At 42.3% G+C, this 27079-nt stretch overlaps 1 protein-coding gene across 1 annotated transcript; it reads right to left on the minus strand.

The window, feature by feature from the left end:
• Positions 1 to 562: 562 nt before the first annotated feature.
• si:rp71-68n21.9 (kelch-like protein 9) lies at positions 563 to 20667 on the minus strand. The gene is made up of 7 exons (XM_007895867.2): positions 20194 to 20667; positions 12725 to 12869; positions 10638 to 10770; positions 8508 to 8704; positions 6302 to 7097; positions 4057 to 4170; positions 563 to 3299 (listed from the first exon to the last, which is right to left on the minus strand). Exons 1-7 carry the CDS (start codon positions 20292 to 20294, stop codon positions 2806 to 2808), a joined length of 1980 nt encoding a protein of 659 aa, XP_007894058.1. The 5' UTR covers positions 20295 to 20667; the 3' UTR covers positions 563 to 2805.
• Positions 20668 to 27079: the final 6412 nt, after the last annotated feature.

Consider the following 27079-nt stretch of genomic DNA (forward strand, 5'->3'; position numbering starts at 1 on the left):
CCACTGCATGGAATACTTATTGTGAGGGATATGGGAGGGGAGGGGGTCATTGTAAACACAAAGACAGGAATATGTGAAGGCACAAATGGTGGTGGTTGTGGGGAGGGGTTAGCGGAGAGATGACCTGCCTTTTGGGAAGTACGTACGTACAAACCGTTTCAAAAGCTAACAAAACTAAAATACACGAAAGGTAACAGCCCCCAAACTTTGGAACCCTCTCCCTGAATCCCTCCACCTTGCCCCCTCCTCCCTCTTTTTCAGATCAGACCTAAAGACCTTCCTCTTTGACCATTCTTACGGTCACCTCTTCCCTCCCCCCAGGCTCGGCGTCAGATTCTGCCACTGAGAAAGCGCTCTGAGATGCTGCCCTGCGTGAAGGGTGCTAGTTGTTGCTGTTGAAAAAAAAATTTCAACATGTTTTTAACACACTCACATTGTGAAGTTATAGTCCAGAGAATTCGGTAGCTTCTCAAGATGAACAGTGTGCAAAACAGAGCTACACTTGTGGCAAATGCCATACTTTGAAATCCATTCAGTGAAGATCTGCTTTCAGTCCAGTATCTTAAAATGAAAATTGTTTTATTGATTTATGAGGTACACTCTTACAGGGCACGGTATATGAAGACCAACCTTCTGAACAATTATAGACAATGAAAGTAATCATATGAAACAGAAACTCCATTAAAAATAAATCAATAGATCTGACAAAAAATTGCACTAAGAAAATAATGTTATCAAAGGTTCATTTACATTTCAAATAACAGGTTAGAGTAACTTGGTGACAAGGCATATTGATGGGCTGATGCAGCATGTCATGCAATGATAGGACATGGTTGCTGAGTGGATTACTGCTTGTGCAACACTGCAACTTGCTAAATAACTGAAATTTGTGCGTCAACCTGGCTCAGTCGTAGCACTCTCGCCTCTGTTACAGATGGCAGTGGGTTCAAACCCCACGTCGAGACTTGGAATCCTATAGTCTAAGCTGATGCTCCAACGCAGTGGTGGGCACGCGTGTTGCATTGTCAGAGGTGTCGTCCTTCTGATGAGACATGTCCTGTCTGCCTGTTCAGGTGGATGTTAAATATCCCCTGGCACTATTCAAAAAGAGAAGGGAGTTTCTCCTGGTGTCCTGGGCAACAATCCCCAACATTGAATCAGTCACTCACTCTATGGCTGTTTGTGGATGTCGCAGTGCCCAAACTGGCTGCTGTGCTTCGTCCATAAAATACACAGTCAATCCATTTTCCAGTATATCCTGCAAAGCGCTTGGAGACATCTCATAAAGTGATAAAGCGCTATATCAAAATGCAAACTATCCACAGGCAGACAGAGGGAACGGGAGCAAGAGAAAGGAATAAGTGTAATACTTGACCTGCTATGGCACATCTTGTGGCCATCAGCTCAAAACCGCCAGCAGAATCCCGGGAGCAATGTGCCTGATATGGGAATGGCGCATTGTGTGAAAGGTGAGCGAGCGTAACAGGGGGGAGAAGAAATAAAATGAAAGAGAAAAAAAAATATTATTATTAAACCCGTTTTATTTGACACTTTCTTCCCAGTATCTTTGCCGTGAGCTATGCATGCAGAAATGCTGATCTGAAGGGAAGCATAAAGGCTGGGAATGTTAATCTTTGATTTGAATTTAAGATCACTGGCTTGTTAGCAATTTTGTTTTAAGAAATGGATGGTTAAACTGCCCGAGTTGTACAAAAAGTGCAATGGGATCTAACCTGCTTCAAACCCTTCTCTCCATAACATCAGTTTTGATTCACCAATAAACATCTTCTCTAGCGAGGATGACCTTCACTGACACCCATTCAGTTCCTGCAGTGCTGTGGGATCAAGGCTCTCTGCCCCAGGAACTGCACTCAGAGAGTAACGGGGTGGGTGGGGGGTTGGTACCCACAAAAACATTTGGGGGAATGAACAAAGGAGATGACTCGCACTGTTTTAACAATTTACTTTTCTGATGATGTTCAAATTTGTTCTTTGAAACGCCATTCAAATTTTCTCTTTTTTTAAAAAGCAAACCAAATAACTCGCACTTCACAAAGATGACCCACTTTTAACATCTCTCAGCAATTCACAATGCTATAGGTAACAAGCACAGGTGTGTGTGTGGTGTGTACGTTTGAGAGGAGAGCATTTTCTTTCCTCACATAAACGTGATCAGCTTTAATTTCCTCACGGTTAATAGGGCACCAGTCTGAGGTTGGGGATGGGCAAGATGGCGATCGTCTGCCCGTACAGTTCATTTAGAGTTGCTGAAACTTGTTTATTAGAGGCGAAGGAATCACAATGGTGCCTGTCTCTTTTAATTGCCAAGTGGCACAAGTAAAGATTGAACAATGGAATATATCTGATGATCAATACTGAATGCTAAATATGACAACAAATCCCATTGTATACCCATAGTGAACTGTTTGCAGGGATTGAAAATATACAGAACCAGTTGGCCCACGAAATGGGAGTTTCTATGGAAATGCTAATAGTTTAAGGATCTATAGCCTGGAATCATGTTGTCAACCTAATGGCGAGCTTGATCACTGGCTCTGAAGCCCATATGGCACCTGTGTATTTGGCATGAATATAATTCAGTGGACTCTGTTAAAACGAAACACTGGGGGTTCTATTCCACACTGTTGGATAATTATAGGGATATTTTCATTGTGTCCTCTTTAATGGGGAAAAAGGACATTAGAAAGAGGCAGCAAAGGAGCCATTTTTCACAATAAGTGTAAGGTAACCCGTAACGAGTGAAAAATCCGTGGCAGTCACTTGTCAGGAGTTGGTGTCCATCTGCTAAGCGTCTGGTGGCACAAGCGGTGACTCCTGAGATGGCAAACCCGTTTCCTCCTCCGGCATGTGAACGGTCAGGGTGCACGCCCGGATTCCGCCGAGAGACTCAGGCACATCGAAGACTTTCTCCCACTCGTCCTTCTGTGGGTCGTACTTCTGAACGATCTCCACCATGCAGCGATTGTTCCAGGAGTAGCCACCAATGACATAAATGTTGTCCTGGAAGACGGCCACGCCAACATCGCTCTGTCCGCGCAGCATTGGGGCGATGGCGGTCCAGTCGTCCACGGCCGGGCAGTAGTACTCGCAGCTCAGTACGTCGTCGTAGTCGTTCGTGCCTCGGAAGTGGTTTCCCCCGATGACGTAAAGGCGATCCCCAATCGTGCACATACAATGCAGCCCTCTCACAGTGGACATCTCGGTTTTCTGAGACCAGCTGTCGGTTTCTGGATCATAACACTGCAGCTCTCTCTGGAATGTGTCATGGGTGATCCCACCTGAGGTAAAGCACAGATTTTAACAGGGCAACTTTAAGGAGGGTGACGGGTCTATGGCATGACATCTGACGTCAGTCTCCCATACACTAACAAGGGAATGTCACTGGCAAAATCAGCATTGCTGGAGGTTTAACCTTTCCCAGGCTCTCTTTGGCCTTTGACCTTTTATAGGTTGGCTTGTCAGGTTTACCAAAATCCTCAAAAATCTGGTTATTAAAACCAGGGAAAATACATAAGTGGTCATCGTGGTCTTTCCGTAACGGCAGGATTCCGAGACCTTGAAAATCTCAAGTTTTGGCTTGAAATCCCCATGTATGTCACCTCCCCGAGATCACCTCAGGGCTAACCCTGGCGAGTCAGTGTAACGTAGTTGGATCTTTAATGTCCACCTGATCAGACAAACGAGTCTCCTGCAGGAAGCCTTACAGGAGACGTATTTGTCTGATCAGGTGGACATTAAAGATCCCGTGGCACTATTCAAAAAGTGCAGGAAGTTTCTCCCAGTGTCCTAACCAACAATTCCCCCCAGTTAAAAATGATCATTCGCTTCATGGCTGTTTGTGGGACATCGGCTGTGCCCTACAAATACACAGTCATTTACGTTAGCAATAAGTTCTGCAAAGCACTTTGAGCCCCAGAGGAGTATTGTGAAAGTGCCGGTTATGTTAATTTCCAATAACCAATTTTTGAACCCCAAGTGTAAGCAATTCTATAACAGTGGAGCTGTTTCACTGCCGATCATGTAGTTTTTACTGACCTGATATATACATGTATTTCCCATGAACAGTCCCAGCGTGTCCATAGTGAGGTTCACTCATTCGAGTCACGTACGTCCACTCATTGGTTGCTGGATTATAGCATTCAACGGTGGCTATCAAAAACAACAACAGAATAACAGAGATTAATCTACTTGCTTATTTGTCTTTCCTAAGATTGAAGAGGGTTCAACAGAACAGGTTCCTGATTCTTGTTTAAAGTGACAGTTCTACGCAACAATGGTGAAGGTTGGATAGAGTTTGGTCTTTTACCCACAAGTACATTAATGGCACTTCCTTCACCAGGCTTTTATGGTGAGAAGGCATCAAAGAGATCGTCATAACACTGCTGCTGACACATGAAAAGAAAAACTACCTAGTGGCTGATAACACTGCTCCAGCCATCAAGTATGATTGATTCTAATCTAAGGGCAGTTTCCGTCTGGCATGCTACAGAGATCACTGCACTTAGCAAAACTCTGGGAAGCCAACAGCTGTCTGGAGGCTTGAACTCAATGAACAACATCAACAAAATTACATTTGTATAGTGCCTTTCACGTCTGGAGGACATCCCAAAGCAAATCATGATCCGCTCTCAAGCATAGCCTTTTACTACCTTTCACCAAACAAAAATGCTCGATCAACTGGTCATACTAGGAAATATAGGGCCTAATTTATAGTATAAACATAAGAATTGCTGGACAGAAGAAGACCAAGGTAGTTCCAATTTGCCTTCCACTATCCTGGCAGTCGCATGCATATGTCATGTCCCAAACTATATACTCTATCCCAAGTTATTATTTCCTAAAAGAAATCTAGTTTACTTGCTTTCGAAAGCATCAACACCTTCTGCTTCCAATGTCTCCCGAGGGAGCTATTCCATACATTTGCTACTTGCTCTATGGATTTCTAACTCTGCTCTATTAATAGATTGTGGCTCAATGGTGCTCCTGCAGACTGTTGACATGGACTTTTGGTTGTTGGAAGGAACTCCAGTTGCACAAGTCAGATTTCTTATTAAGGAATCCTATTAAGAAATGTAGTACATTAGATCCCACAGGTTTTACTTGTTATTCTCAAGCAAGGTCACACCAGAGCTCATCATGCAGCGTACTAAATACTGCTGGATATATCTGGTTAAAACAGTATGAGAATAATCTTTTAATTACAATGGCAAATAATCATTGAATTTATCATCGAGACTTCTCACAGCACTTCACAGGATATAGTGTAAAGTGATGTGATTATGTGTATTTGATGGACGGATATCAAATGCAAGGAAGATTATTTCTCTTTTCTCTCCCAATGCTCTCATCGAGTTTCCTCTCAAATTCATCAATGCTTTCTGCTTTAACCACAACTTTCCACAATGTCACCACCCTCTGTGCAAAGAAGTTTCTCCTGAACTCTCTTTCCGATCTGCTAGTGGCTATCTCTCTTTCTTGTTTTACCAAAAAAGGAAAACTGTGGAAAACTTGCTTCCAGATCTAGACAAATGCAAACAGAAGTTTTCGTTTTGTTTCTCCTATTAAAGATTTCAACCACTAGACAAAGCGATGGAAAATCCTGTCTATCTTCACAAATGTGTGCTGGAGATATCTAACGCTTCTCAATGGAATCAATTGTAATATGATCAAGTCACCACACTTTTAAAACTGAAATAAAAACAGATGTCCGAATATTTGTTCTTTTTTTGACCGACTACTTTCATTCCTAATGAGCTATTGAAATCACTTAAAGTACATGCTCAGGCAAGCTAAGCAATATTAAAGGCAAGTAGTTTAGCGCAACCCTTTTGCCTTAGCCCCCACCCACCCCCACACAAACTGGTCATGGTCCAACACAGCCTAATACAGTCAAACATTGTAATAATACAGTAGTTTGAGATGTGACCAGTTAACCAGGAGAAACTTACTTCTCTTTTCGAATAGTGCCATGGGATCTTACCGTCCGCCTGAACAGGCGAATGGCACCTCAGATTAATGTTTCATCTGAAGGATGTCACCTCTAACAGTGGAGCACTCACTCCCCCAGCACTGTATTTGGAGTGACGATCTCGACTGTGAATTCAAACTCCTAAAGTGGGGCCTAAACTTGCTGCCAACTAAACCAAGTTATCAGTCCCGGTATGATATCACCAAGCCATACCATCAAGAACCTCCCATCCCCACAACACACTATCCTGGCAGTCGCACAGAGCTGCTAAATGGACTGACTGAGCGTTAATTGGGTTTACTAAAATGTTACCTAATTCTCCAGCGACGTTCCTGCCTCCGACTGCATACAAATGTCCTTTAAGAGCACTGAGGTGGAAAAAAGTTCTCTTTTCATTTAAGGAGCCCATGCGTTTCCACTTGTTGTAGCGTGGGTCGTATCTGTACGTCGTATCCACGGCAGTCTTCCCCTTGGTGTCATAGTTGCTCTGTCCGCCGACCACAAACAGGAAGTTGCCAATGACAGCCACACCGTGCTGGTACCTGGGCACATCCATAGCCGCCAGGGACTTCCAACTTTGGCTCTTCTCGTCAAACAAGCGCAGCTCCTTGCTGACCAGAAGCTGCTGACGCAGCACGCCTCCCAGGGTGACCAGATGAGTTTCATCGGAACGGATCTGAGTCCTCTCCGATTGCATGACGGGCTGCATGTAGGGCAACATCTGATAGTTGCTGGCTTCGAGCAGAAGATTGACACACGTGGTGTCCGTTCGCATGAACTCCACCTTCTGGACGTGGTCCAGGAGCTGCTGTGGAGACATCAGTGGGAAGCGAATGTTCTTCATCAGCTTCGCAGCAAACTGCATACGGCCCTCCTCCTGCTTCAGCCACTGACAAGCCGCCTTGAATAGCTCGAGTTCTGGGCAGTTCTGCAGGCTGTCGCTGCTGAGCACAAAGGCCAGCTGGTCATATGAGAGCTTGATGTAGTCCCCATTGCTCAACAAGTTGGCGAAGTTCTTCAGGAGGCAATCTTTGATGTAATCATCTACTTCAGACAAGTGGTAAGAGCTGGCGATGCGTCCAATTTCTACGCAGTTCTCAAGACACACCTGAGAAAGTGTGACAAGAGTTGAAGGGTGGTTAGCCAGCAAGCACAAAGTTAAGTCAAGCTATAGTTCAACCCTGTTAAATAAACTCTGCAGTATAGCAGTGACCCGTATTAAAGCAGCATTTTACTTAATTCAGATGTTATCAGCAATGGCACTTTCTACACTACATCATAACATCAAAACTCCTCCGACTCCCTCCCTCCTTCATCTCATTCCAGGTCCATTTCAAGACCCACCACTTTCACCACACTTCCGGTTTCCCCTTCCCATCCCTCTCAGCTCCCACTGCCAGCTCAGATTGCTAGGCCAGGATTGTTAAGTGTGTTATGATGTCTCCCCAACATGAAAGGCACTATATATATATATGTAAATTTGTATTGCATAATACCGTGGGTTATCCTAGTAAGTGCCACACTATTAGGTTGAATTGCAGCACTCCAATTGCAAACTCAGAACAAAATGGAGGTCAGTTGGCTTTTTGGGGACTAAGATGGCTGCTGGCCGAGAGGCCTGTGTGTATTATGTCCTTCGCAGTAAACAAGGGAACGAACAACTGACCAATGAGACACCAGAAATGGCTAAGTGAGATAAGGAGGAGGGACCCTGGTCACTATAACTGGCCAGACTTGCAACAGCTCCTGTCTTTCTTGCCAACAGCTCACAATTAGGTTGGTGCAGATTCAAATAACTCGTGCTTGTAGCTGTAGTGTTATTGGAATTTCAGTTTTTCAGGGAACTAACTACAGAGTGACTCTCCAAGCAATGTTAGGGTAGTGGGCACTGCGAGTGCCAAATCTTCAATGGTGCATCTGCTCCTAGGGTGCCTCAATGTAGCAAATGAGGTTCAAGCCTTGGGGTGTTGTGAGGTCATGGGCTAATTAATTTTCTTTTTCCCTGAAGGGAACTGTGGAGATGTCTTCATATCACCTACAAAGTAGACACTACAGGTATTACATTTTATTGTGAAATCCTGTAAAGTACTTTGTGATGTCCTCTTGGCATGAAAAGTGCTATAATCAAATGCAGTGATTGGATGTTTTAATTATTATTTATTAACCCTGATGCTACCTTCCTTGTCTGTCTCTGAATTCCCCTCAAAGCTGTTACCTTAGTGAAAATCTATACCAATCTAGGTTATTGTGGTAACATCAAAACCATTGTGGTTCAGTATAATAATCTCATGCAAATTGTGGGTTGCTGAAAAGTCACCGTAACTATACTTGCTGTCTGGGTGCTGACCCAAAATGGCCTGGAGGAGCATGCTTGTGGAACCTGGTTGTCTGCAATTCAGCTATTGTGTTTGCTTTTAAAACAGTCACTGCCCTTCACGGTAAATCCTGTGAACCACTTTGAGAATGTCTTCCTGAAGTGAAAAGCGTTTTATCAAAGGGGCTTATTATTTATTAAAACCTGAGAAATCAGGAGCTCTTTGCAAAATTCCAGGATGGGCATGATCTGCAGGAAGCTGGCTGCTTCCAGGGTGTCCTGGAGATTATCCATGTTCAGAGGCATCTTTGCAGTGTAGATGAATTCTATGATGTTCTTCAATCCTATCCCGCTCACTCCGTGGAGTTTGATTGTCATCAATTCCTGTTCCTTCATCCCACCTGAAACCAATTATACCAGGAATTAGAGATTTAAATGTTCCATCTGCTCCATCAGCTTCTTCCCTCTGGGAAATAGAGCCAAAACAAGGCAGCAAAATGTTAAAAGCTGGAGCTAAGCTGACTAGACCAGAAAACACTCCTGCACACAAAATGGGTTGTGAAAATATGGATGGCACTACTGTAGGTGCAAAATTGACTGATACTGAAATTGACTGAAGACTAATTCTTGAGCAGCAAGGATATTAAGAAATACTGGGGTGGGGGAAAGGCAGGGAAATGCGATTAAAAGATCTGTTACACTCCAATAAAATAGCAGAACAGGCTCAAAGAGGCAGAACGACCTACTCCTGTTTCTGTGTTCCCAGAACGCTTTATATTGCATTTCAGGAATTCTCATTGTATCCATCTGTTGGTGCGGATTACAAAAAGAGTTGCAAATATTCTCACTTTTTTTAAAAAAAGAGATCTGCATTCCTCCTGTCTACATTTGGATTTCAACCAAAGCTGAACAGTAATGTGTTGCTGCCCAGTAAAACCTCAGTAATCATTCTCTTCCTTTTCCAGTTTGTTTGGTCTACATTTCTTTGAAAAAAATATTAACCAGGCTAGAACCAGGTGATTTGGCATCTTATTTGTTTTGGGAGCGAGATTAGACCATAATGCTGGGAGAGTTTTCTCAAATGTACAACAGCTCGCGTTTACAGGGTGACCAAATGTCGTGATATCCTTACAATGTCTTAAACAGTCTTAAAGAAATTATGATTTTTTTTAGACAATAGGGTAGATATCACAACTTTTTGGTCACCCTGTAATATAGTGCCCTTCACATGGGGTAGCATCTCGGAGTGCTTGATATGAATATGTGGATACAGAGGTGGTCTTAGTGGTTTGTCATGTGCTTTTTGAAATTATTATCTCCAAATGCAATTTCTGCTTCACCATAACATCTTGGACTTGGATCTGTATTATAACAACATACTCTTATGTAAAAGAAACCTCTTGAATGGAAACTGAGATTAATTACAGATTAAGTGAATGAGGCACATTTCTACCATTGACATCCTACAATAAGAATAAGTAGCCAATTAAAGAAATATAAGCCGAGATAGCCAAGAGAAAAAACGTCTTCGAAATCCCTTTTTACTTGTTGGAAGTGTGTGTTGCATTCAGTGTAACTGAATACATCACACACTTCACAAGTTTTGCTCTTATTTATAATTTTTTTAACTCATCACCAAGGCTTGAGACACACTGCTGTCCATCACTTAGAATAAGAAACCAAGCAGATTTCTATAACTCAGACATTATGATCAGCAGTGCCCCCTTTAAGATCATATTTTTAAATGCAGTCATGGGATGATGAACTTTGAGTTCAGCCATGGGTTGAGCTACTTTTCCGAAGTGCGAGAACATGCACGTGTTTCCGTCCCAGTCACAATGTGGTGACTTCTATCAATATGAGAACGCAAGGGTGAAAGGACATGAAAGTTCTGCAGTATCTAACTCAGATCTTTAGCTCCCATGTTTGTTTTGGGTCGGCCAGGCTCTGATACTTGCAGAAATCTTTTGTCACACTTAGGAGAATTCAAACCTGTGTGTTGCATATATGTATAGACATTTTGCCTATAAAATACAATCCCCTTTGAGGATTAACCGTTGCATTACCACTGACTTAAAGACCAGCACTACATTGAACATCTCGTGGAAAGTCCTAGTAATAAGGAAGTACAAAATGACTTCATTAATTTAAAGGATTTAGCAATGCGAACCATGTGATATGTTCATCACATGATTGGGCTGGACTTGGACTTTCTTTCCTCCATTCCCCTCCCCTCACAAGGCAAATCTTAGTGAGCTTAGAGAAGCTGGATCCACAGCACTGGAAATATGATAGAATATTACACTCCTTTAAAATAAAAACATTGGTACTTACCTGTGAACATGGCATTGAAATAGTCACTGGCAGATGCCATCATGGCTCTGTGGACTGGGAAACGTTCATCTCCGTCTTCTGGCACCAAAGTAACATCACAGAGTAAACTATTGGTCCTCAGGTTGTTAAAACCCTGAGAAGTAAAGAAATTGCATTACTTTTGTTTTTTCCCCCCCCCCATCTGCCAATCTTCTCTCCTAATTTCCTTCCCCTCCGTCCTTCCATACAGTCAGTTGTAGGGCTTCCTACTTATGTCATAGGTTTTTATTTCCTTGAAGGCATTTTTGACTCCTTATTTCTCTCACTGCTTGTGGTTCCACAGGTGCCCTTTCGGCCCAACTCTCCAAGTGAGAATTCTTCATTATGTTAGCAAAGAGAGTGCTGCAGCAGACTACAGTACAGGAATAGTCAAACCATATCCTTGCCCAATGTGTACACACACACACACACCTTCTCACAGGGATCTCCGAATAGAGTTCAGGAGTGGGAACTCTGGTTGGGTAACTGGTTAGGAACAGGAAATAGAGCCTGAGTTTTAATGGTACACTTTAGCTCCAGCCATTTGTTTCAGTAACTGAGCCAACGGGGAGCTCAAATGCCATTACACGCGGGGCATGTGTGTAAGATATCGGTGAGGAGACACATCACCGTTTGTCAGCAAACTGAAAAGGGATTGGTTCTAGTAAACATGACCCAAATGAGCAAAGCAATGTCGAAAGCTAAATGCATTGTGTGGTCTGGTGCCTCACTCTTCATCATCCTTATCTTCCTGTATATAGAGTCAGGTGGCACTTTCAGAAAAGGAGAGGAAGTCACTGAGAAAAAAGTGAGAGAGAGAGCAAAGCTTGCACACTGTAATGACAAGCAGGTGTGTAAGGACGATATTACAACTTAAACATATTCTTCCATTAAAAAGTAAAGGCAGAGCTAGAAGCAAAACACTAATTATACATCTCGGTGGCAAGAAATCTACTCGGACTGGAAACAGATTATCTGAAGCAAAGCAACTGTAGTCGATGTGGAATCAATATTTAGAATGCAGCTGTAAAATGCTGGTTTAGTGGGTTTCAGCCTTCACTGTAACCATGGTAGGCTTAATAAATATTAATGAAAATCTGGAGAAGTGTAAGAGACACAGATGTGAAGTTGAACAAAAGGCTGTAGCAGGTCTGTGGGAAAGTGTTTTGCAGCTGATCAGGGAAATAGCTCACTCGCCCTAAGTTGCCAGGCTGCTGGAAGGCTTGTCTTTGTGATTTGCTGCACTGTCTAATGCTACTTTTATGTTAAGATCTTGGTGGGTAGGGGGGTGGTGGAATGGGGGTTGAGAAAAGAGAAGAGAAGCCTCCCAGAGATCACTTGTGGCAAATGTCATTCTGTGAATGTGTAAATATCACAGTGATGTCTTGACCTCAGAATGTGCACCAATGTTGTGGGGTCAACTTGCTCCGACTCTGTAATTGCCAACTATCAAATCAGCCTCTGAATCTGATCCGGAGCCATTTTAAAATACTAGTTGCCTCTGAAGGGATTACTTAGTTCATCAGCCATTGGTTTTACATGAGCTGTGCTGGGTGTTAATGATTGCCAGCCTGGTGGAAGAGACTTTTCTGTTAGAGAGCCCAAAATACTCCAAGCAAAACGTACATTTTGGTCACGGTATCACATTAGGGTCATCTTGACACTAGAGAGGGAGAGTACAATAAAGGTCAACCAGCTGGAATATCTAAAATGCAAGGAAATCAACTGAGGCTGGGAATGTTCAACTAGAAAAGGCCAAAGGGATATCCTACTGTAACATTGAAGACCTTGAACGGTACAAATAATTATAAGATTTTGTTTTAACATAGCCATAAATTTTACAAGAAGGGGCACAGACCCTAGTCCTGAAGAGGGAAGGTGATCAGACTGTTTAATTACACAGTTGCATAGAGCGTTACAACACGGAAACAGGTCATTCAGCCAACTGATCTATGATGGTGTTTATGCTTATGTATATTCCATGATACTTGTTGCCGATTAATCATTCAATATGAAATTGACGACTGGTTTGCACAAAGGAATGTCACAGAACTGTGCTTAATTTTTACCTCCAGAACCGTAGCACTATGCACTTCACTGCTGAAGATTTGGGTACTCCCAGGAGAAGTGGAGGGCTGGTGATAGGTGGACACTCCCATCCTGTTACAGGCTACAGACACCTTCACGGATACAGTATCCTCTTCGAGCAGCGAACTGAAGGTACAAACAATTGAGACAAGAGTTTAGTGACACAGGATTAACAGCAGCAGTTATCACAGCAGCAGCTCTTTCTGCAACAATCTCAGGAGAGGGAATTGACAATATTTATGGGTTTCATACAACAGAATAAATCTCATATTCAGATCTTAATGCCTTCAATGATCGGGGTGAGATGTGGAAGGCATTTTTCTTTTTTTTTTAGTCAGCCTGGTGTCTGATACATACAGTCCCCAAACTAAACCAGACTGAGAATTCTGCACATATATCCTGCAAATGCATAGAAATGTTTCCTCTCTATCTAGAATGGAAAGCGCACTCTTTCTCTCTCCTGTGGGACACACCCCACTTGCCTAATTCCTGGGAGTATTAAGTGCAGGTTGGCTTAGCAAGAGCCAAGACTTTGGGACCCTAGTGTGCATGTTGGAATGCTGCTAATGAGTTAATTTGCTAAAACCTCATAGTCTGTCATTGAGAGCAATGACAAAAGAAACTACTGTACGCAAACGTACAGTGGGCATATATAAGGGTGTGGTGGAGAGAATTACTTTGCAGTACTGTCTTGCCTGCAAATTCCTGTCACTTTCAAAGGCTTTACATTTTAAACAAATTTCACAGATTGCTTTCTCCTCAGAGATTAGATATTCTCTTTCTCAAAACATCCGTACTTTGAAGTGAGAGCAAAGGCTCATTTGCACATGGATACATCACCTCAGTAAGACATTGCCTCTGCAAATGTAACACAATCCCTTTCGCTCAAACCTGGATTGGCTTTGGGAAAATTAATATGTGTGTACAGATCTCTCTGCGTGACCTGTTTGCTCAGCTGTAAAAGGCTTTGGCAATTTAGTGACTCAAAAACACCTCACAACCAAATTGCTAGCCTATCTCTCTCTTCTAGGAACCCACTGACTGCAGCATGTTTCCATCTTGCGTTTTTATTTTTCGGATTAAAACACTGACTGATTTTTAAACAAACATGACAAGTGACTCACTGTCAATTTCTATCTCATTTATAAAGGAATGACTGGACTGGAAACAGTCGAGCATGTTTCCGAGATGCAGGGAGCAATGCAAAACGTGCTGATCTCCGGGAGCCCTGTCCTTTCATTATAAGTAAACGTAAACTCGCTGTAAACTCTCTGGTAATGTGCTGGTTCTAATAATATAATAATCCCAGCATTTTATATAGGGTCTATTCCATTAAAACTTCTCAAAGTGCTTCACAGGTCATTACTGTCAAGTGGTGTGTGTAGGCGCGCACAACAGTCATGTTGCACTCAGCCAAAATTTTACAAACAAACCAAGTTTCCTGGAGGACTGTTGGCCAGCAAAATGTTCTCCTCTTTGAAGATATTGTCGAGCAGTCGACCTTTTGTGTTCACCCGAATGAGCAGATGGGTCTTCGATTTAATGTCGTTGAAAGGACAGCACCTCCAACACTGCAGTGCTTCTCTCCCCTCTTCTCCCCAGTATTATAGTAACAGCTCAGAATGTGATCTTAAAGGCCCAATTAAGGCTTTGACTTGCAGGATTGACTGGAACTGAGTGGGAAGAATCTCTGCTCCCACTGACTGGTCTGTCCCTATAGATCCTGCCGATGAGACAGATTGGCTGTTCTGTCATCATCAGTGCCCTGGAGTCCTGTGGATCCACCTAGCTCAGGAACCGGACTACCGAGACAGCCACAAAGAGTTAACTCAATTCTGACATCCTGTTGCCATGCACATCATCATGGAGCCAACTCAGTCCCAACAGGACCCCTCTTATACCTTTCCCAAGAAGGAATGCGTTTCATCCTGCTCCTGGACACAGTTATTCATTACTGATACTTATTTAACTGCTTTGAGACGCCTCAAAGATGTGATAAGGTGCTATATCAAATGCAAGGATTATTATTATTATTTGAATGGTTGACTTTCCTGTATGAAGAATCATCTATGACTATGATTAGATTTTTAACAATAATCCTCTACACTGTTTAATTCTGTTGAGTACCCAGGAGAGATACCGAGGAAGAATTATGCACCAGTTCATTGAGTGGTAACAGTTTTTACACTAGGATATCCGGGGCTTTCCCAACACCACTTTTAATAGGTCCTTTGAACCTGCACTGTGCAGAACCCAGCAATTCAGTGTCAGTTTGGGTATATTGTTTTACCACTTTAATTCGACTTCTGTATCATTGCTTGTGATAACTATCACATCAGGTACAATATTTTACACCCCAGATTTATTTTAAAAGAATTTGAGTGCTTCAAGATGTTCAACCTATGTGAAAGGCACTATTATAAAGCAAGTTTTAATCATATAACTGCATATAACTTTTCCCTGCTCCATCTGACGTTAAAAGACACAATGGAGTGCCTCCACGAGTCGTGCAAAGTAATGTAGCTAAGAGGTATTGGCACGGCAGACATGTGATGCACCACATCAGTGTTGTGAAACAATCTATAGCAAATTCCAAAGTAAGATGTGGAACAGGTCACGACATTTCATAGTAAAGCCTGTGAAGCACTTTGAGACGTCATCACGTGAAAGTCACTTTATGAAATAATTAATAGTAATCCTTGCAATTTTTGATATGATTCCTTTCACATCAGCTGGTTGGCCTAATGCGCTTCACAGGATATACTGTAAAGTGCAGTTACCATAACAGACAATTAGCACACAGCAATGTCCAACAAACAGCCATGAAGTGAATGACCAACCTTATTTGGGGGATTGTTGGTCAAGACACTGGGAGATATATCATGCTGTTGAGACATCTCAAAGCACTTCACAGGATTTTATTGGGTAGTGACTGTGCATTTATAGGCAAATGCGGCTGCGAATTTGTGCTGGGCAACATCCCACAAACAGCTATGAAGTGAAATAGCCATTTTATTTTCCAAATGCAAGGCCAATTATTATTTGGTCATTTTCCATAACAGACTCTAAAATCCATGATTGCTGAATTGCAGAGACTCTGCTGATTTAACGTGAAATGCCACAAGTAATATTCTTCAGCAGAATCTCCTCCCTGGTGGGAATTGCTTTTTGAGCTGTGAAACCGTGTCACAAGGTTGTTATTTCAAACTAGCAGCAATTTGTCAGATAATTGAAAGAACAAGAGCCATTTCAATCCATTACACAGAAGGTGGCTACTGGGAGCTGCAGGTATCATGAAATCTTTACTTAACCAGAGGGTACTAATGCATCCTATTAGTAATAATAATAATTGCATTTGATATAGTCCTTTCATGTCAGGAAGACATGTTAAAGGGCTTCACAGGAATACTGTAAATAATAATAATAATCCTTGCATTTCATATAGCATTTTTCACATCTTCTAGACGTCTCAAAGCGCTTCACCGAATATACTGTAAAGTGAATGGACTGTATATTTATGGGTGAAACGCGGCAATTAATTGCACAGAGCAGTGCCCTGCAAACAGTGGTAGATTGAGTGACCAAATTTTTTTTTGAAGGGATCATTATCCCCAGAAAAGTAATCCACCAATTGGCTAACAGCCGGGTTTCTACTTACTGCTAGGTAAAAAGAGGTAAACAATTTTTATTAAATGTAGGTGACCTGGATTTGTTTGGCGAAACATGTAGTCCAGGTTTTAAAAAAACACAATTAACAGAATGATACAATGAATTGGATGTTACTAAAGTGAAATTCAAATCAATTAAATAAGAGGAACTAGAATGTTAATATCACTGTTGTGAGTGCCAGTGGGTACATAACCCCCCAACATACACTAGGAATTCTCTTATCAGGAGAACTCCAATTGAGATGTCAGTAATGGGAAAGTCTTGCACAAAGAAGACACATTACAATAAAAAAATTACATTTGTATAGTGCCTTTCACGTCGGGAGGGCGTCCCAAGGCATCAGACAGAATGAACTGCTTGCTTCGATGTTTTAATCACTTAATGCATGTTAAATTATTGACGCAGACAATTTCTGCTCTGTGGACAATTTTGAGGCTGAGACATAGTTTTTTTTCCCCCTGCGAAAACACTGGGCTGTTATCCAAGTAGAGAATAACTGTACAGAAACCATGGGTTCCTCTTCAATCTGTTGACTGAAAGGTTGGGCCCATTGCCAAAGGATGTACCGCATACGCTTGCAAAGCCAATAATGTTCTCACTGCGTTCCATGTCCTAAACTATGGTGAAGGTAATTCCTTTGCTGTTTGGGCAGGGTCTGAATTTTTTTNCACTCTGACACTAAACTGGTTGAGGCTTGTTCCAAAAAAGACGCACTGAAATTTGTTCCAAATGCTGATCGCGGCCAACACAAAACATTGGTTCCCCTCTCTTGTTCTCTCGCTCTTGGCTCAGAGAGGGAGAGCAATTTCAGCACATGAGGAAGTTGTCCTTTACCCGAGGGTAATTAATGACTTGAACGTGTTGCAGGTTGAGGGGAGTGTGGTTGAAGCATGACACTGAACTCATTTAAGTAATAGCATTGAAGCTGTCATGGGAGGATGGTAGGGTGGGTGTTGTCTGGAAGGATGCATGCGGTGGATTAAAGGGCCTTCTTCATCCAAAATGATCTTGTGAATCACTAAGTCAGCACAGACCATCGATTTTGCAGTACAGCCTCTATTCTTAGTCCTTGATTAGAGGTGAGCACCTCGCTTACATTTTACACTTCTCTGAACGCTGGGTCTAACATGCTCCACAGCAAAGCCCATAATTCATCAGTGAGCCAGCTATTACTTTTCTCCAAACACTCGGTGTGATTTTTACACAGATGGATTCTGTGGATGGGTTCTCTTTATCTCTCTCTCTCTCCTGCCCCCCCACCCCCCCCCCCCACCCCCCCACCTCCCACCTGAACCTCTGTCCACTCTTCCAGTATGAGAAAGAGAATCCTCTCCCAGAAATGTTCTTGAACTATAGTTAGCATCCTTTATAAATAGTCATTCAGCATTACGACAGATATATCCGTTCCTCTAATGCCCAGTGTGAGACTTGCTGGAACCTGGTAGCCTTACACTTCAGCAAGCTGTGTTACTGAGCGGTGGGTACACCTTTGCACCCTTAATCCCACACACGTAGCAAATTCTTCATCTCATTCCTCCTGATGGTGGGGAACGGCAAACCCAGGAGTGATTGGGGGGAGAGGAAATAACCTGAAGGGTGTGTGGTCAATGGAGACTTCCGTTCAGCTCTTTGGGACAGGTGTGAGTGTAGGGAGGGGAGAGGGTGGAGGTGAGGGAAAGGAAGGTTGTCAATCGTGTGGTAGATTGTGTGGTTAGAAATGGCTATCTTTATCACCCATTTATAATGGGAAGTCCCATTGTAATTAAGTAATAAAAAGATCTATTTTTAACAATCGCATGATACACACCCCTGTGTCAGATATCCTAGCAACATTCCATTGGCCTGAGAGCAGGTTTCCCTCTTGGGCTCTGAGCTGATGCATGGTGTGTGGGGGAAGAGAGGATTAAAAGAAGGAAGAGTATAAATTGAATCTATGCCCATACTATATCACCCACAAAATATACAGTCAATTCACTTCACAGTATATTCTGTGAAGTGGTTTTAAATGTCTCGAAGACATGATAAGGCGCTATATCAAATGCAAGGATTATTGTATACATACAGTATATAATGTGTATGTTTTTATGCATACAGATATAAATATATATTCATACAAATGCTTACTATATGTAATATAATATTAAAACACAATGTTGGTGTTTATACCAAAAGCGGAATTTTGGTATATTGGTCACTTATTTGTTTGTAGGACACTGCTGTGCACAATCGGCTGCTGCGTTTCGTCCACAAAAATACACAGTCAATCCACTTTACAGTATATCCTGTGAAGCTCTTTGAGACGTCTGAACTACATGATAAGGCACTGTATCAATTGCAAGGATAATTATTATAATATTATTACATTAACATCTAAGACGTAAATATTTGTAACAACAAATGTCAAAGACTCCCTTGGGGAACAGGATGTGAGTCTTGCCGACCTGCGCTCAGGAATTCGCCCCGGATGGGCGACTCATCAGATTAGCATTAGGAATCCCAATTTGTAAATGGGAGCGATTTGTTAATTTATTCCCTTGCCTATGTGGACGGTCTTGCAGCATAAAGCTGCCCTTAATTCAATGCTAATTGGCACTCAATTAGCAACTCGCTCAGAGGCTGCAGAATAGCTACTATGTAAATTATGACAGCAGAAGGACCTTTACTCTGCTTCTAACTGTTTGTACTGACCTGGTAGCATTCGGCTCAGTGCTGATTCTGGATGCTCCAAAGGTCTATTTCCAAGCACCAACACGCTTCAACTGATCAGCACAAGCTTGGGGATGTTTTTCTCCCACAAAAAAATGCACATTATATCCTAACCCACGTGAAGGGCACTATATAAATGCATGTTGTTGTTATATTCAGTGTGTGTGTGTGTATATATATGTGTATATACACCAGTTGTTAGTCAATTGGCGGATTACTGTTCCGGGGTAATAATTCCTTCCGAAAAAAAATAATAAGTAAATTGGTCACTCAATCCACACTGTGCGCAATTGGCTGCTGTGTTTTGCCCACAAAATATACAATCAATTCACTTTACAGTATATTCTGTGAAGCGCTTTGAGACGTCTCGAAGACATGATAAGGCACGATATCAAGTGCAAGTATTATTATTACTATGAAGCGTATATATCACATGCACATAAAACAATCTTTACAGATTCTACAGTCTGGAACTGAAGTTAAATGATTGGTATGGTCACCGGGGAAGTGGAAGCCTGAAGTTTTTATAACAGGGCAGGTTTCTATAGTTGGGGGGGGGATTAAGGAATGCACTTGAAGAAAAAAAAATCTAACTTTTTAAAAGCTGCCTTCAGTAAACATTTGCATTTTCCCGATACCTATGCAGCCCACACCCTTTGGCAAAAACGTATTTGATTAAAATAAGTCCACACCCTGTCAGATGCCAGTCTTACTATCAAAACATAGGAAGGCATCAGGAAGGAGCAAGGCTGACTGCAATAATTTCATCCAACTGCAGTCTTCCTCCTGCTCAAACATTTAGCACGTTCACCTTTGCACACTGTTTCGTGTGTGTGTGTGTGTATATATATATATATATAAAAAAAAGACAATGTATGTGTCAATTTCTGATCGTTTTCCCATCGATCCCACAACCTTGTGGTGGTGTAGCCTTCCTCACACAGACGCACACATCAGACACACACACACACAACAGACACAGCCACACACACACACACACACACACAGTGTGGTTTGTTCCCACTGTCAGCTCACAAGACCATCCCTTTCTGCAGAGAGACAAAATGCCACTTACATGTAGGTCGGGGAGAGGGAGGCTGCCTGGGAAGCCTTGAGAACAGAAACCAAGAATCTCTTGTCACTGGGGCTGTTGCAGAGTTTCCATTTCAGAGGCATGATGAACTAGATCACACAGGCAGCACTGCTGGTCATTTTGCAACTCACAACGAGGACCTGCTCTCACACTCACTCTCTCCCTTTCTTTCTCTCCTCTCTCTGTCTCTTCCTCTGATTGCGCTGTCTCCCCTCTTGGTAACTAAATCTCTGCAGACGAGGTCTATATATAGCAGAGCATGATCCAGTTAACGCTGTGGCTTTCTAAAACTGGCAGATTGAGGAACTTGAGCTTGTTGTACTTGGGAGGCTTCTCTCTCACTGGCTCCCTCTCTCGCTGTGCTGCACTTTCCTTGCTTACTGGTGAACTATTTACTGGGAAATCTACCTTTCGTGGACATCTGATTTTTTAAAAAAAAAAGCACCCCACAAAACCACACGGTGGGAAAGTGGAGCATTTTTTTTCCCCCAGTGCTGTTTTCTTGGTGGGAGAAGAGGGATGTTTTTTTTTCTTCTTTGGGGAAGGTGGGATGGGGGCAGAGAAGGAGGTCTTGAAGGGAAGATAAGAGTGGACAGATGGAATGACAGAGGATGCTCGATGAATATATATATATATAGGCAACTCCAAATGTTTGATGCAAACAGAAAAGCAGAACCCAGCAATTATCTCCTGCTCTTTAAATAATAATCATAATCCTTACGTTTGTTATAGGGCATATCCCTTCAGGAGGGTGTCTCAAAACACATCACAGATTTACTGTAAATTGCAATGACTCTATTTTGTGGACAAGTCAATTTTGCAGCCCTCGATTTTGTGTATCAAAGTGTCCCACAAACAGCCACAATGTGATTTTTTTTAAAAAAAATGGGGGGTTTGTTAATTCTGGACAACAACAACAACAACTTGCACTTATTATTATAGCGCTTTCCACGCAGGGTAACATCTCAGAGAGCGTTACAGTGAGTGGCAGAGCCTGACTCGGAACCAGGGGGGTGGGGAACACTGGGAGAAACTCTCTTTCCCACTGACTGAACAATGCCATCCATCCTTGTGGCAGCTCGGTGCAGATGTATTTCTCAATAGTGGAATGTATTTTAAGAAACACTTTTGTCTGCCACTGTTTCTGATAACAAGCTATTGTTACACGCCTTTGAGAGAACGTCCATGAAAGTGGGGGTACTGCTGGACCAGCATTAAGGAGGCAATATTTCACCTACAAATAGAGTCATACACTTCACAACAACTCACTTTACAACAAAAAATACACATTTGACCGAGATATAATTTTAAGCGGGGGTGAAAATGTGATATGGTAAAACTTCAGCCTGTTGATATCTGATATCCAATTCACCACAGATTATTTTTATTAGAAAAACACAGAATCTGGCATACCTTTTCTCGCTGCATTGCTGCTTGTGAGGTATTGCTGAGTGAAAATTGGCTACCGTATTCGTCGAGAAAATAGTCACCACTTTACGGTAAATGGGACGCCCACCTGATGTGAAACGCACTATGCGAATATAATCTTGTTACAACTAAACAACACGATAAGACACTATGTCAAATACAAAGATTGTTATCTTGCATTATTATCATCCTGTTACATTGGTGGTGTGTACATGCTGTTTGCTTAGACATTGAGTGGGGTGGATGTTTTACGTTGGCTGCTCCCAGATCACTGAACCACCTCTCCTTACAGACAACATATTGCCTTTGATTGTGATGGGGTCTGGATGTGCTAATTGATAACCTGCTGGTGGGGGTGCTTGTTCCGTGAGTCTTGCAATACTACTGCCATCTATCATTTAGTCACTAAAGAGTAGCTGTCAGAACAGGTTTGATCACGTCTCCTTTTCCTCAGGGTTATTGCTACGGCTGGTTTGAAGACATTCAGCCGGTTTACCACGCTGAGCAGATTGGTTGCTTGCCACGTTTTGGATCGAATGCCATGAGTTCTGCTCATGAGCTGGCCACACACCAAAGCGCAGGTTTAAAATACAAAACAAACCAGCTGCCCTTAAACAAGCCAAGTTCCCATGTGTGCCACCTGCAACGGGCCCAGAGAATGATAAATAAAAACAGACTCTTGCTCCATCTAATCCACCTGTAAAGGCTTTCTGTTAGTTACACCAGAGCTAGAATTAATAATAATAATAATAATTATCCTTGCATTTGATATAGCGCATTATCATGTCATTGAGATGGCTCATTTGAGATTTACCAATAACAGAGAAGAACAACAATAAATTACATTTGTAATAATAAAATAACATTTGTAAAGCACCATTCACGTTGGGAGGACGTCTCAAGGCATTGGACATTCAGGGATTTGGATCTGGGTGTCGGATTGGGATCAGGGGCTTGGAGGGATGGTAGGGGTAGGAGGGCAGACCATGTGCAGTCAAAGAGGAGGGTCTTGAGATGTGCTTTGAAGGAGTCAAGAGAGGAAGCAAGACAAAGGGACTGTGGGATGCAGTTCCAAAGGGTGGGGGCAGAGAAGCTGAAGGCCCGGCCGCCAATGGTGGGGTGGGCCAGCTGTGGGGCATGGAACAGGCTGGAGCCTGCTGAGGGGAGGGAGCAGACAGGTTCACATGGCGCTAGCAGGTTACAGAGATAGGAAGGAGCAAAGCCGTGAAGGGCTTTGAAGGTGAGGACAGGATTTTGAACTCTATCCTTTGACGGACGGAAAGCCAGTGGAGCCGGGCGAGGGTGGACAGAATCTGGTGCAGAAGAGGACACAAGCTGCAGAGTTCTGGATGATCTGCAGCTTATGGAGGGAAGAGTTGGGAAGGCTGACAAGCAGTGAGTTTGCATACTAAAGCCTAGATGTAATAAATGTGTGAGTGAGTGTTTCAGCGGCCAGTGGGGAGAGGCAGTGGCAGAGCCAGGCGATGTTGTGGAAGTATAATTCTGCATCCCCTGAGTTTCTAATTGCTCTTTTGTATGATTAAGATGTAGAGTCGGTGGAGGAATTTCACGGTATGTTAAAAAAGACTGAGGTGTGATGTGAGTCATTATCATTGCCAAAGATACACAGGGGAAGATCAGGAGGAATTGAGCAACTCCAAACGGACATTGAAATGGGTGGAAATAATAAATAGAAAACAATAAAAATAAAAGTGAAGCACATAGAAAATCGAAGACAAAATATCAATGGGACATTTAGAATTTTTTTCACAATTGTTTTTGTTTCTGCTTGTAATTGTGCTTATTTTAGTGGAGTTAGCAATATTACTGTAATATTGGCGTTTTCTCGGCATCACAATAAGTGAATTGCATTTGGGCAAAAGCAGCTAGCCTGGAGAGACAAAAAAATCCAAGGATGCCAATGGAGCCTGAGGGAGTTGAATGGAGTTATTATTGCAGTGAATGGCAAAGTCAATGACTTACTTACCCTCCAGTTCCTGGGTTTATTTTCTCCTTCTCAGGGTAGGAGGAGCTGTGGAAATACCTGTTGGCAAAAGACAACTTGTAAATAACTCATATTGATTAATCGACAATTCTAATGTAGATGTACAAAATGGTTTCTTAAATATCTACTTTTAGACTCTTAGTCCAGGCTTTAAACAACGCTCAGTGCTCTTTAACGGCAAGATAGATGCTCAAATGCAAACTGGTCAGAAATACGAGTTGTGGCAACATCAAGATGTGTAAACCCATACATATGTGAAACTCTGTCTGGTTTGGACACTGTTAAGTCCGGTAATGCGTTTCCGCATGTATCAGACACCCACCTGACCAAAGGGGTTTTAGAAAGAATGCACAGCGTGGAAACAGGCCACTCGGCCCGTTGATTTCATTTGTACTCCAGATGAGTCTTCACCCACTCCTCACTCCCTCCCACACCCTTCTGTTTCCCTCTCCCTCATGTGAAGCATCTATGCTATCTGATTCAACCAACGCTTCAGGCAGCGAGTTTCACAGTCTGTAGGCGGAAACAACCCAATTTTTTAAAAAAATAACTTTTATGAAAACCATTAAAATAAAATGTAGTTTATGTCTTAAATAAAATTTGAGGTCAACTTTTTATTTAATTTCAGGTGACCAGCCCAATTTAAGTGCCGTCTCGAACTCATTATGTTCAGTGACATAAGCTGTATTCAAAATTAACAAGTCCTGAAATTTGAGGCAACTTTCAAATGTGAACAACTCTGATATTTATTAATGCTATCATGCGTTAACACTACAATTAAAATATATTTTTATTGAGATTTCCCCACTTGTTGCTATCTGCTGTATCATTCTGGAGCTCTCCAGCACCACGTAGTGGTCAGAGATTTGTTAATTCCTTTGTTTTTTGAAACCAACAGGCGTTTGGCTTTGTGCCACAGATTGAAAGGTCAACTCATCAGATTTTTTAATATATGGTTACAAATATTGACATTTTTTTCTCCTTTAATTCCCTCCCCTCCACTTCTCTGTTCCATTCCATGCCTGAATTTGCTTACTGTGGGGTCCAGTAGCTCAGTGGTTAGAGCACTCGCCTCATAATAATAATAATAATCCTTGCATTTGATATAGCGCTTTTCACGTCAGGAGGACGTCCCAAAGCGCTTCACAGAACACACTGTAAAGTGAATTGACTGTATATTTGTGGGTGAACGCGGCAGCCGATTGTGCACAGCAATGTCCCACAAACAGTCATAGATTGAAAATGACCAATTTATTATTGTTTTTGATTTTGGAGGGATTATTATTAGGCGTGTGGAGTAAGGAAACTTGCCCAAGGTTTCGCCCTGCCTGGAATTGAACTCAGGTCTCTCACTTGCAAAGCAAGTGCTCTAACCACTGAGCTACAGGATTCCAGAGACCTGGGTTCGATTCCCGGCAGGGCGAAACGTTGGGCAAGTTTCCTTACTCCACACGCCTTTGTTTACCTAGCAGTAAGTAGGAACCCGGTTGTTAGTCAATTGGCAGATCGCTTTTCCGGGGGTAATAATTCCTTCAAAAAAATAAAAATAAATGAAAAATTGGTAAATTTGTGGCTGTTTGTGGAACACTGCTGTGTGAGCAATTGGCTGCTGCGTTTCGCTGACAAAATATACAGTAAATTCACTTTACAGTATATTCTGTGAAGTGCTTTGAGACATCTCGAAGATGTGATAAGGTGCAATATCAAAAGCAAGGATTATTATTATATTATTCTTACTCCCATGGGTCTCAAGTTGCCAGACAAACCCCAAACCGTCCTTGTCCATTTTGCCAGTGTTAATTTCTCAGTAACTGGTGCACATTGTCAAAATGTGCTAAATATGAACCTTCACCCCCATGGGGTGGGTGGGTGTTTCAGTGGAGAGCGGGCGGCGTTTCTCAGAAACCTCATTATTTTCAGTCAGTCACCCGGCTTGAAGCTGACCACATTGAGCCATGTGGGTTGGGGCTAGTTATCAGATCGCTCATTTTGTTTCAAACCCTAAAGCAGCTAAAGTATCCAGCGGAAACAACCAAACGCGCAGAAAGTACCAGCCTGAATAACATAAACCCTTGTCCCCACTAGATTGAATAGCAATAAACCCATGTAATCTTGTTGATATTGTTGTATGTCATTTTGTCCCAGTGGTAGCACTCTCGCCTCCGAGTCAGAAAGTTGTGGGTTCAAGCCTTATGTCTGGACATGACCTCACTTAGCCTTGGCTGACACTCAGTGTCACTACAGTGCTGGGAGTGAGTTGCACTTTCAGAGACGTTAAACCAAGGTCTTATCTGCCTGTTCAGATGGATGTTAAAGATCCCATTGTGCTTTTCGAAAAGGAAAGAGAGTTTCTCCCAATGTCCTGGTCAAAAATCACTCCCAAATAAAATTGGTCATTCATTTCATGGTTGTTTTGGGGACATTGCTGAACACAGTTGGGCTGCCTCAGTCACCTACAAATATTCATTGGTCCACATCACAATATATCCACATGCCTACCAAGCAGTGCTTTGGGACATACTGCCAATGTGAAAGGCGCTATGCAAAATCCAAGGATTATTATATTATATCAGAGAGAGGAAGGGAGACAGAGATGTCTTGTGTTGTGGAGTCCTGTAGTTCAATGGTTAGAGCACTCGCCTCGCAAGCAAGAAACTTTGGTTCGATTCCCAGCAGGGCCAAATGTTGGGCAAGTTTCCTTACTCCACATGCCTCTGTTTACCTAGCAGTAAGTAGGGACCCAGTTGTTAATCGATTGGTGGGGCGATAATTCCTTTATTTATGGATTCCTGCATTTATTAAGAAGTTTGCAATTACAAAATTATCCAAGTTCTCAACTTTTTGAGGGGTAATAATCCCTCAAAAGAAAATAACAATAATAAATTTGTCACTTCAATCCACGACTGTTTGTCAGACACTGCTGTGTGCAATTGGCTGCCGCCCACAAAATATACAAAATATACAAAATATACAGTCAATTCACTTTACAGTATATTCTGTAATGCGCTTTCTGATGTCTCGAAGACGTAATAAAGCCTATATCAAATGCAAGGATTATTATTATTATTATATTACTAACCTTTTTTCTAGTTTCCAGTCAACAAAACAAATAACAAGCACTTAGATGGTAGTGAAAAATGCGGGATATAATGTTTATCACAGGTGAGTTGATTTACACTGTATTCCGATATTCCCCAAACCAGCACTAAAACGCACATAATGGCGGGTTCACAGAAGCTATTAGATGACTCAATGGCTGCCGGAAGCAACTTTGGGCCCAGGTCAGGGTGAGGTGAATGACCACAAAGAAACATTAACATAGCTCGCTTCATGCAGGATAGTGTCTCTGCCCGCTTAACAATTGGGTTGTTTGATGCTGAGAAAGGGAGACGTGGTCGAAAAGCAAAGTCTTCAGGTAAGATCTGAAGACTGGCA

The sequence above is a fragment of the Callorhinchus milii genome, unplaced genomic scaffold, assembly GCF_018977255.1.
Source record: "Callorhinchus milii isolate IMCB2004 unplaced genomic scaffold, IMCB_Cmil_1.0 Scaffold4, whole genome shotgun sequence".
NCBI lineage: Eukaryota > Metazoa > Chordata > Chondrichthyes > Chimaeriformes > Callorhinchidae > Callorhinchus > Callorhinchus milii.

What these genes read in the sequence shown, in the direction of transcription:
- si:rp71-68n21.9 (XM_007895867.2), bottom strand. Translation starts at nt 20,294, where the DNA reads ATGCCTCTGAAATGGAAACTCTGCAACAGCCCCAGTGACAAGAGATTC. An exon ending in ATAGTGCTACGGTTCTGGAG is followed by an intron (nt 10,771 to 12,724) that starts GTAAAAATTAAG and finishes TTTACTTCTCAG; the next exon opens with GGTTTTAACAACCTGAGGAC. An exon ending in TTTCAATGCCATGTTCACAG is followed by an intron (nt 8,705 to 10,637) that starts GTAAGTACCAAT and finishes AATTGGTTTCAG; the next exon opens with GTGGGATGAAGGAACAGGAA.